The sequence below is a fragment of the Dendrobates tinctorius genome, unplaced genomic scaffold (genome assembly GCF_039654945.1).
Source record: "Dendrobates tinctorius isolate UK_male_01 unplaced genomic scaffold, ASM3965494v1 ptg000079l, whole genome shotgun sequence".
Lineage (NCBI taxonomy): Eukaryota > Metazoa > Chordata > Amphibia > Anura > Dendrobatidae > Dendrobates > Dendrobates tinctorius.
The window spans coordinates 8,368,540-8,381,101 of NW_027361747.1; the positions used below are offsets into that span (position 1 = coordinate 8,368,540).

Here is a 12,562-nt window from a genome sequence, read left to right on the forward strand (position 1 = left end):
CAAGTTTTCATGAGCACAAACCACCCAGGGAGGTCAGTGCAGAAGATGAGAAACTTCATTGTTGGATTATGTTATTGAGTAGCAACTTCATCAGAACCTAATGCAGGGAATAGTATGGTTTTACTGTATTAGTGTAGTCTCACAATTTAGTTTCCCTAAATGCGTATCCCAAGGGTAGGTGCAGACGTTTGTGTTTCCCAACTCCAGTCTTCAAGAGCCAAGATCATGTTTTCAGGATTTCCTTAGTATTGCATGTGCAATGCTATGGAGATGCTGAAAACAGGATCAGATGGTGGTCCTTGAAGACGGAAGTTGGGGAACTCGGATACTTTTATCCAAAAATGACACTTCTTTATCTCTATGTATTTATTCGTGAAGCTAAAAATCCAGGCCAATGTGCAGTAAAGCATAGTCTCTCCCACTTATGTCCTACCAATATTCCTGGAGCCTCAAAGTAGATTGCTGGCTGCTTTACCTGCCACTCTGCTTGCAGCATTGACATCTACAGAAAAATGTGATCAGTAAATTTCTGGGTTCCCTTCATGACAAGGACAGCTTAAGCAGCCATGCACTACAGAGTGCATTCTCCAATGGAGAAAAGGCTTCTTTACCATAAGAACTGCTTGTGGGATAGTCTACATCAGGACCCGGTCACAGCAGGGACCATGGATGTTTTTTTTTTTTGTTTTTTTTTAAAACCTTAGAAAATAACATAATCATTTAAATATGTAAAGTTAATTTCTGAATGTGTGATCCAGTGGATCAACAATTATTATCAGGAGGGAAATATTAGCTCTTTTGAGACAGACAGGATCATGCATTATGGTTGCATATATAACCAATTCCTTTTATCAGTTCCGATACATTGGGTGAATTTGATGGACATTTGTCTTTTTTCAACCACATTCAAGCACCACTCCAGCGATTTTTTTTTTTTTTTAATTTCAATACTGGAGTGGTATCGATGATGCACATTCCCTCCCCTAGTAATATACTTACCAGCTGCTGACTTCTGCTCCGTCCAGCACTTCTCTAGTCCCGATCCACCATCTTGTGACCGCAGCTTCTGACACCAGAAGTCAGCCACAAGCTCTCAATGTAAGTCTATACACCCTCGTTCTGGCTCTCATAGACTTACATTGTGAAGTGACCTCCGGCTCATTCAGCAAACACTGGAGCGATCCAACAGGTCACAATCTGCAGAAGATGACTGGAGCGGCGCAGATGAAAGCCACATTCAGACGTTCAGTATTTTACATCAGTATTTTAAGCCAAGACCAGGAGTGGGTGATAATTCAGAAGTGGTGACGTGTTTCTATTATACTTTTCCTCTCATTGTTCCTCTCCTGATTTTTGCTTACAAATACTAATGTAAGATACTGACCAAATACTCAACATGTGAACGAAGCCTAAAGAAGCTCCTGTCCATGGCACTCACCTGGACTGTGGACCAGGGTTGTACAAAGAGATTTGCTCACCTCTAAATAAACTACATCATATAATACAGCAGTCATTTTGGGGGTGAATTAAGATAGACAAAGGACCTCACAGCTTAGCCATAGACATAGGGAGTGAAGGCCATAAAAAAAAAACTAAACAAATTTTACAGATCGTGTGTCTTACAGTCCAGCATTGAGGAAGGGTTATGTGTTGAAGAAAAGAGAATAGCTTTGAGTTTCTTCAGCGCTTTTTTAATTGCAAAATTCAGCAATTAGGTAAATCCAAATGTCAACAAACTCACTCATCTCTATTACTTAAAGGGAATCTGTCACCCCTTTTTTCGACTATGAGCTGCCGGCACCGCCATCAGGGACTTATCTACAGCATTCTGTACAAGTTAGATTATACTCACCCCGGCGTCCGGTCCGATGGGTATCACGGTCTGGCGCCTCCCATCTTCATATGATGCCGTCCTCTTCTTTGCTGCCTGTCGTGACTCTGGCACAGGCGCACTACTCTGCCATGCTGAGGGCAGAGCAGAGTCCTGCAGTGCGTAGGTGCCGGGAGAGGTTCGGCACCTGCTCACTGCAGTATTCTGCTCTGCCCTCAACATGTCAGAGCAGTGCTCTTGCGCCGTAGCCACGACAGGCAGCAAAGAAGAGGACGTCATCGTTAGAAGATGGGAGGCGCCAGACCGTGACACCCATCGGACCAAGACAGGACCGCCCACCGGTGAGTATAATATAACTCCTTTTTCTTCTCTTTGAGGTTACATCGGGGGCTTATCTACAGCATTACAGAATGGGGTGACAGATTCCCTTTATTAATAAATGTGGGCAAATCTAGTGACTGATCCACTTTAAGATGGACATTCCATTCCAAGCTTGGAGAGATACGATTATAGCCCTATAGCGGGTACTAGAGCTAATTTTAGGTAAACAGGATTTTGTCTATAGCTGTTGTACAATGAATTTCCGTTCTTTTAGTGACATATTTTTCAGAAAGATAAATTTATTTTGTACCTTTATTTGCAGTGCAATTTTCTTCATCGCTGCCATCTTTACAGTCATTATCTCCATCACAGAGGAAGGCACTGGGTATACACTGTCCATTCTTACACTCCGACAGACCTTGACTATGGCACGCTATAGATATAGAACAAGACACAGATTAGTGTCATGAAATTCAATTTTGCAAGAGTCAATGGGGTAGTTTTCCAGGATCACACGTAACATGAATCATTATTATTATTAGTAGTAATATTATTAGTGTTCATATGACAATAGGTGGGCAAGAAAATCCACTTCTGATACTTAATCCTGATGTACTTTGAAGTTGATATAATCAACAAGTCTATTAGGTTATAATATGTTTATATTACAGAACAGAAGAACTGAGGAGGAGAAAATCATCTCTCCCATACACATGCACCCTTGTTTGGTCGATCATGCTTGTGTTCTCAGAAGGAAAACGAGAGTAAAGGCCCCCAATCGTACACATTAGACTAAAGTCGGCTGAATCCGTCAATATCTAACATGTATGGGGGATCCGGCCGAATGATGGTGGGGAAGATGTCGATCACTCATGTCCGTTTTCAAACTGAAAATCGCATTGTTCTCTCAGAGGTAAGCCGCCGGCAGACGTGTCAATCAGTAGCTTTCTCATGGAGAACACAGGAATACTCGGCCGAACAAGAGCTCCTCTGTATAGGAGTGTTGGCTGAGATGGCTGCTGGCTGCACGATCCATCTGCTGTGTATGGCCAGATAACCATGGTGGTTATTTACATCACCAAGATCAAGAAGATTAGGCAGAATAAATCCAACTGCCCGATTCTTATTTCTTGCTGACAGCTGATGTCAGGAGATAGTTGGGAGACCCCACACATATTATATGACCAGCAAGACCTTCTGAAATCTGAAAATCGGCTAAAAAACATCTGATATTGTTATTGTATGTATGACCAGCGAAGTTCTCATTTAGATAATGAAGTTACTTAGGTAAGAGTAAAACATTGTTTTCTTTTATTTTTTATTTTTCTTTTGTTTTTTATTTTAATTATTTTGTCAATTTAAGCTTGCAGATTTCACAGTACAAATGCATGTTTAAGGGCTTGTGCATATGGCCATATTATAATACCATATTATATGCTATGTGAGAAAACATTGGATCGAATCGAAGTGAAGTAGTGAATACAACAAATTAAAATTATATCAAACACAATCGGTAGCGTAATATAACGTTAAGGACTCAATTTAAAGGGGTTGTCCGGTCCCACCTGGGAAAGGAGATTATGTATGATAATTACATACTTCCGGCAAGTGGGCATGGCCTTGCTCTCCATACACTTGTATGGAGTGAAGCCGTGCCCTCAAGTCGGCTCAACACAAGTGTATGGAGAGCGAGACTGCGCCCACTTGCCGGAAATATATATAACTCATACATACCCTCCGACCCAGGGTTGGAAACCGGCAAATCCCAGCAGCGCACAGTATGTGCGCTGGAGGGATTCAAAAGTCTGAAGTCACACAGAGTGACTGCAGACTTATTGATTTTGATTGGACGACCCCTTTAAAGGGAGACAAGATACAGCTCTGGCAAAAATTAAGAGACCACCACAACAAAACCCTGTCATGGGCCGCCATTCTCCAGACCTGAACCCCATTGAAAACTTCTGGAATGTTATCTAGAGGATGATGGATAGTCACAAGCCATCAAACAAAGAAGAACTGCTTACATTTTTGTGCCAGAAGCAGTGTGAAAGGCTGGTGGAAAGCATGCCAAGACGCATGAAAGCTGTGATGAAAAATCATGGCTATTCCACAAAATATTGATTTCTGAACTCTTCCTGAGATAAAACATTAGTGTTGTTGTTTCTAAATGATTATGAACTTGTTTTCTTTGCATTATTTGAGGTCTGAAAGTACTGTTTTTTTTTTTTTTTCTTTTGACCATTTCTCCTTTTCAGAAAAAACAAAATAAAATTTATTGCTTGGAAATTCGGAGACATGTTGTCAGAAGTTTGTAGACTAAAAGAACAATTTACATTTTACTCAAAAATATGCCTATAAAAAGAAAAATCAGACAAAACGGAACATTTGAAAGTGGTCTCTTAATTTCTGCCAGAGCTGTATGTATCAATATTACTGGCGTTATTTCTAATTTTTGGAATTTATTTTATATAGAATTAGCAGAGGAGCTTTCTAATTTAGTTTTGTGACTTACATTTCACATGAGCCTGCTGCTGGCTTGATTACGATGGCATAGAGAACAAACAGATATGAATTCAGAAAGCACACACTGTATACTATGCTATTATGTTTACTGAAAATACACTAAAGGTGTCACGGTGAGCCCGACACTTGTCGGCCAAGGAATGTAATAACATGGTATAAATATCTTACAGCAGTTGACTTCATCAGACTTATCAGCACAATCGTGGTCGCCATCGCAAACCCATTTCAATGCAATGCATCGTCCATCTCCACAACGATGACTTTGTGCAGGGTTACAGTCTGTAGATTTAGATGTTAGAATTAATGGCCAATCATAAACTTAACGTAAATTACATCAGAAACTATGAACATACCGTATAATTTAACATTTCTATAAATGGGATCTGTCATCTGAGAGTAGTATATAATGTAGTCACTTACTGGGCTGCTTGTGGAGCGCCCTCACTCACCAGGGCCGTGGGGTACTCAGTACCGGGCCGGTTGATCTTCTCAACGGGGGTTGTCACGGCAGCAGTGACCCGGTCCGTGGCCCTGGGGCTTCATTACAAAGGGGGGTTGTTTCAGTGTGCTTATGGTGGTGAAAGTTTATAAGTGATTTGTGACGCCACCTGTGGTGTTCGGCAATAGAGATGTAAGCTGACGCTGCAGACAGATCCTCTGGGACAGATGGTGTGGTGCAGCAGTGATGTTATAGCCCTCCACAGGCAGGGCTGTAGTCCCAGGGCAGGGTAGGTGAAGTGACACTTAGATGGTGTAGTGTCTGGCGCAAGGGATGTGGCAGTGCTGGGCAGGTTGGCACAGGAATAAGTGGAGGACACCAGGGCATATAGTTCTTCCACAGCTTTATTCGCAGTCTGTTGCAGGTACTGGTGCCCGCATCCGTGCCGTGTCCTCCTGGTCAGGAGCTCAGCCAACTTCCAGGCAAGATGAAGTACTCCTTTCCAACACTCCACCAACATATGTGCCTTTTCTGAATGTCTCCTCTTAGAGCGCCTTTGAATGAAGTACTCCTAGTACTGAGTTACACTGGAGTTACTCCTGTCAGATGTTCCTATGAACTCTACTTGTACGGCAGACAGTTGTAGCCTGCTTCGGGGACTCCTTGCTACTAAGTCCCAGCTGACTATCCAGTTGCTGTTGTGCCCCCAAGTCTTGTGTGGGAATAAAGTGGTCACTACTTCTATTCCTCCGGTGTCTGCTGCAGGACCATTAGTATCCGTACAACCTCGGGGACCGGACCCCGACCTTGCGCTTAGAACTTGAAAAGGGTTCTCCTCTAACCCTGGTCCTTGTTCTCTTATTCTCCTCACGTTCCGTGCTAATCCTTCTTCCCAATGGAGAATCAAGCTTCCTTTCTCTGTCTCTTTCCTGTGCCAGCAGATCCAGATCACTGTGGCCTGCTGCAGCACTTCCTTCTTCCATCCCTCTCCCGGGGATCTTCTCTTTCTCACACTCTGTCCTTATACATCCTCACTCACTGACTGAATTAAAGACTGACTCAACTCTTCCCGCTCTTTTGTGCGAACTAAACTCCACCCACCTCCCAGCACGTAGTCGTGTTCCAAGCAGGGAGCCACCAAGGGGTGCTTTGCTACACTACTTTGTGGTGTGGGATGCAGGTGTTGGAGTGTGGTCAGGTGTCTCCACCTTACCTGGATGGTGGGGTACCACACCTCAGGAGGAGGTGCAGTACCTATGTGGCGACTGAACCCTCAGGGATGCCACACTTGCTGGAGGTTATCACTAAAGGACTAGTAAAAGTGCTGCCAGGTAGTCCAACCTCACCCCCCACCACTGATTGGCACCTTTCTGCTTATGCACTGTGTACATAGAAAGCTGTTAATCAGTGGTGGCGTCAGGTTTATACAGAGCTCAGCATTTTGAGCACTGATAGAGCTCCAGCAGATAAAACAGCAATTTTATCAAAACTATATAAAGAAGCTCAACAAGCGACACATCGCTGGAATCATAGTCTCTGTCTCTATATCATGCTCAAATGAGGTAACAAAAACATGATGACAGATTCCCTTTAAATTTTAGTACCGAAAAATAAAGAAAAAACAGTGAAATGAAAAAGGTATAATGGGAGAATAAGAAAAATAGTTTGAGAAACATGGTAACACATAGTTTATATTAGAGTCCCATTTGATGGTGATTAACAGCTCTCGTGTGGTGGTATCCACACTGAGCAGTGATGAGGCAGTGACCCAGTAAAGTTCAAAACAAAAGTCTCTTTAATGTTCAACTCACAGCACAACACAGCACACAATATCCTCTGGATCGCAGCCGGGAACCATATCCTCCAGTTTGCAGTCGATAAACACACCAGTCCACCTCTGGATCGCAGCCAGGCACAGGACAGTCTACCTCTGGTTCACAGCCGGGCACAGAACAGTCCACCTCCAAATCGCATCCGGGCACAAGAAAGTCTACATCCGGTTCACAGCCGGACACAAGACATTCCACCTCCGAAACCAGTTGCCATGGGTGACTACACCGCCTTGTATGCTGTGAGTGCCAGGCCTTTCAGCTCCTTTGGCTGTTGGACTCCGCTTGCCTGCATTCCCTCACACAGGTGGAGCTCTGTAGATCCCTCTGCTCTGCACTCCCGCAAACACCAAACTGACACTGACTCTGACCCTGACACACCCAAACCCTTTACTGCAGGACTTTTTTATCTGGAAACTGTGGCCATGCGCCACATGGAAAACCTGGGCCGAGAATGAAACGGACTGTAACACTACCATCCTGTAGTCCGTTTCAAAACACAAAAACCCAGTCAGTGCAGGTTTTCCCTAAATCTGCCTTGGACAACCAGCATGTCCAAGACCTATACTTACTTTTTATTCCGCATTGTAATCACAGCTACGCCTGTGACTGCAATGCACTCCCATGGCCTCAATACACCTCTGTGTGCATCCTGGGTGGAACACACAGCGCCTCCTACATGTGACACCGGTCACTGCCTCACACAGCATATATATGAAATATTAATAAATGATATAAAATACGCTCACAATTACACAAAACTCATTAGAAATGTGTTACCTACCACAATTCTGCTCATCACTCAGATCTCCACAGTCATTGTATCCATCGCAGACAAAGCTGTGGTTAAGGCACTTTCCTGTGTTACACCGGTAAAGATTTTCACTGCAATCTGAAAAAAAACACAACATCACAAGTTAAAGCTTTACTATTTATGTCATCTGCATTTTTTTCAGTGTAGTGAATTGTCTTAGATTTGTGGTAAAATATGACTACTGCATTAGAACATGTAACAAAGAACAAACACAACTGTAAAGAACGGTCACATTCATTCACTTAGAAATGCAATTAATGCCACATTCGCAGATGTTTTTAATGAAAACCTTAAGACACACTACTGTGCCCTGTGTTAGCGGGTGGCCGGATAATAAGAAACCCAGGTTTTATCTAAGATTATTTTTTTTATGCTAAACCCTCCAACTTCTAAAAAACTACACGTTTAACTCTGTAAATGCTGAGGTCAATAGCGGCCGAGGCAACAAGGTGGTTGTCAGACAGCCAGGTTTCCCACTCTTACCCCACCTGCCCTCCCCGCAACGAGATTGCGGGGTATCGATGGTTGTCATGGCAACTTTAGGATATACAATGACCTCTGGGTCTGCAAAGTATGCTGGCGTATTAAGCATTGCTACAAGCAGGGTCTAACAGGCCTCCTGCCAGTGTACAGGCTCGTTCACACAACCGTATTTTCGATCCAAGTGCTGTCTGTGAAAATAAAAACAGATTGCACTCGGACCAATATTCAATGGAGCAGTGCAGATGAGCGATTTTTTTCACTGACCGAATCTGCGCATGAAAAAAAATTCATGGAATGCGCGAGTTTCCTCCGTAAATTGGATGAGACTCAGCCATTTAAGTCCGTGGGTGTGCAGAAAAAATCAGATGCCGTACAGAGCCACAGTTTAGCATCCGACTTCTATGGATACACTGCAATTCTGGAACATCGAAAACTGTAAGGGTGTGTGCAGACGCTGCGGAATCCGCTGCGGATTCATCCGCGCAGATTTTGCAAAAACCGCAGATAAAACCGCAGGTCAAAAGACTTGCGGTTTATCTGCGGTTTAGCCTGCGGTTTGGTCCTGCGGTTTCACCATCTCCACAATGGTGGAGATAGGAAAACGCTGCGGATTCCGCAGAAAGAATTGACATGTCAATTCTTTCTGCGGTTTCAAAACCGCAGGAAAACCGCGCGGATAAATCCGCACCATCTACACAGCGGTTTTTGGTTACCATTCGTTTGAATGGCACTGTACACCGCAGCTAAAACTGCTGCGGGTCCGCAGCGGCCAAAACCACTGCGGAACCGCAGCGGAATCCGCAGCGTGTGCACGTAGCGTAAAGGGCATAGTAAATGAACAATTGCTGCCACTCTAAAAAAAACAGATTTTAAATGGACTGCACATGGATGAGAAGTGAAAATGAGAAGAAATTATCTGAGTTTTCTGGATGAAACTCTGAACTGTTTTTTATACGCTCGTGTGACAAGTTTAATACAATGCAATACATTAGTATTAACGAGCATTAGACCAATGATCCGAGTATTCAGTGTTCAAGTCCCAGACAGGGACTAAGTAAAAAAAAAAAAAGGAAAACAAGAAAAAACAAAATAGTAAAAATATATAAAAAAATAAAATAAAGCACAAAACAATAATGTAAATATCATTCACCACTAAAAAGACTTTTTTATGTATAAACAAAAATAACCAAAAAAAGTACATATTTGGTATCTCACCATATCAGATAAAAACCTGAACTATAAAACTGTCACATTATTTAACCCATACCATAACATAGGAAAAAAATATCTATGAAATTTGTGTTTTAACATTAGTTTATGACCACATATGGGGGTATTGCTGCCTTCAGGAGAAATTGGATAACAAATTGTGACCTGATGCTTTCACATTTTCTGAAAATTTTAGTATTAACATGCACCCCCAGATGAATTCAAGGAAGGGTGTAGCTTGTAAAATGGGGTCACTTTTGTGGGAGCTCTGCTTTTCTGATACCTAAAGGGCTCTGTGACATCCACAAACCTTTCCAGCAAAAATCTGAACTCCAAATTGTTGCTCCTTCCTTTCTGAGCATTACTGTGTACCCAACCTGTAGTTTATGACCACATTTCAGGTATTGGCATACTTAGGAAATATTGTGTTACAAATTATGGCATGCTCAATCTATCTGTCATGATCCAAAACGGATTTTGAGTCCTGTCTTTCCATGTTTCCGGTCTGGTCATTTCAGGGGTTAATCTTTCTCAGCCTCCGTCTGGGTTCAGGTTTGCTATTTATCGCCATTGCTTCCTGCAGGCTATGTCAGTTATAGTTCTGCCTACGGTGTGAGTAGCTGACTCTGTTACACTCTGATTTGTCCTGCTGTTATTCCTGTCTCGACCCGTGTCTGTGTTATTCCCTGCTCCCTGTCCCGTCTCTGTGTGTCCCCTTTGTGTCTAGGTTCTTCTTGGTACTTGAACTTGGCTTGGACCCTGACCTGCTTTTGTCTCTTGTCTCTGGCATATCCACTCCTGGCCATTACTGATCCTCTGGCTTGTCTCTTTCCCTGAGTTTGCTTATTCCTTTGGTACTGCGCTACAGTTTAGAATTTGACCTGACTTGTTTGACATCTCTGCTGCCACCTGGTGGTAGCTTCACTGCTGCACAGCAGGTCTGCTTTATCTGTGTGCTGGACCTCTCTCCACCCTGTCGACACCTAGCGGAGCTAGATTCTACCTGCAATTGCAGCAGAGTGATACTATCACAGCGCTTCCGAGCTCTGCCTTGCACCCAAACAAACAGCAGACTAAAAGGCAGCAACACTTACCTGCCCAGATCTTGAAACAAATGCACTACAGGGTGCAGCCAGCCCATATAGCAAGATGTCAGCAACAGAGGTGCAAAATACCAGATCAACAGCCACTCTCCACCTACCCAATCCTGGAGGGGGTGACTGCCCAGTATACAATTGAACAATAGAGGCCCGCATAGGGCACTGTTCACACAAAGGTACCACACAGTGTCTGGTTCACAGCCTAAAGCCCCCATTACACATAACGATGTCCGAGTGATCCCACCAACGATCCGACATGATGGGATTGCTGGGACATCGTTAGGCTGATCGCAGGGGAGCTGTCACAAGGCAGCCCCTCCAGAGATCAGGACAAGCGACGCTGGACGCTGGTTTCTAATGCAAACATCGGGTATACAGGAGCCGCGGCTCCTGGATATCCGCTGTTTACCTTGGAAACCGGCGTACACGCTGGTTTCCAAGGTAAACATCGGGTATCTAAGAGCCGCACGACTCCTGGATACCCGATGTTTACATTAGAAACCAGCATCCAGCGTCGCAGATCGCTGGTCTCTCGATGTCACATGCAGCGATGCGTGCTGGCCAGCGGGAGACCAGTGATCAAAAACGGCCCAGGCCGATCAAGCACGATCAGCGATTACCGGCAGGGGGGCCGGTCGCTGCTCACCGTCACACACAGCGATCTCGCTGGCGAGATCGCTGTGTGTGACTGGGCCTTATTAGTCACGCCCCTACTTTTCGATTAGGCGGGCTGGCCAGCACACTCTCAATGCATAGCCTTGCGAACACCCCTCATGCGATACCAGATGTGTCAGGGCTTGGCTGCGACCAGAAAAATATAGTGCAAAAAATACAAAAATAGTGAGGTATTAGTTGATATTTTGGCCAAAATACATGAGCCCGTAACCTGCGCCAAAGGTCCCCATGCTTACGGGTCCCTACGCTAAACTAAATAGCAAAGCCACTAAAGAAGACTCAAGGTCTCCAAAAATTCATTTTTCATTTTTTTCAACAGCAGACAAAAAGGCAGCAACACTTACCTGCCCAAATCTTGAAACAAATGCACTACAGGGTGCAGCCAGCCCATATACCTGCACCCAAACAGAAGTTTTCAACCACTTCTAGGGCATTACCATGTCTGTTAGAAATTTGTAAGAAATTTCTTTTATTTCTGCTTCCGAAAAAAATAATAGATATAGAGCAACATTTAAGTGAAAAAAAAAAATAATTTTCTGTTTCCGCAGCCCACATGTTATAAAATTCTGAGGAGCCTTTGGGTTCAAGATGCTCATCACACCCCTAGATGAATTCCTTGACGGGTGTATTCTCTAAATTTCAGTCTCTTGTGTGTGATTTCTGACAGACTAAAAGCCTCTGAAAATGCAATGTCGTTCATAATCAATTCTATCCAAATTTGCGCTCCAAAAGATAAATGGCGCTTTTTCCCTTCCTAGCCCTGCCATGCGTCCAAACATTAGTTTCTAACCTCATACACAATATTGCTGTATTCAGGAGCAAACGTGTAAGAAAGTTTGGGGTCCAAAAGTAACAATTTAGTAGAAATTATGTATTTTTTTTCATTCCACCTTGTGTTAATTCCTGTAAAACATCTGAAGGGTAAGCAAACTCCCTGAATGTGGTTATAAACTCTTTAAGGGATGCAGTTTTAAGATTGGGGAATTGTTTGGGGGGGGGGGGGGAGGGGGTTCTGACTTATAGGACACTTAAAGCCACTTCCAAAGTAAAGTGGTCTCTGAAAAAAAAGTTTTTGAAAATATAATTGAAAAATTAAAAATTGATGCAAAATTTTTAAGCCTTCCAACATCGGAACTGAAAAAGGACATTTAAAAGAAATGATTGTAACGTAATGTAGACCTACATTTTTTTTAGTGCTAATTTGTATGGCCTTTACCAAGGGGGCAGTTCTCGCAGGTGTCTCTGGAGGTGTATATTTAGGTTTCTCTGCATTATTACCTTGTAAGCACGGCCCCCTTGGTAAAGACCATAAAAATGCCCATATCTATGGAACCATAT

The 12,562-nt window shown here is 43.4% G+C and overlaps 1 protein-coding gene across 2 annotated transcripts in view; it reads right to left on the reverse strand.

Annotated features, from left to right (window-relative positions):
• The window catches only part of CORIN (corin, serine peptidase), a 562,174-nt gene that overhangs the window by 165,535 nt on the left and 384,077 nt on the right, over positions 1–12,562 (reverse strand). For both annotated transcript variants that reach the window (XM_073583463.1, XM_073583464.1), the window contains exons 7-9: positions 7,728–7,835; positions 4,844–4,954; positions 2,463–2,585 (exon numbers count right to left, since the gene is read on the reverse strand). In XM_073583463.1, the coding sequence (XP_073439564.1) occupies positions 2,463–2,585; positions 4,844–4,954; positions 7,728–7,835 (342 nt within the window). The remainder of the gene's footprint in view (positions 1–2,462; positions 2,586–4,843; positions 4,955–7,727; positions 7,836–12,562) is intronic.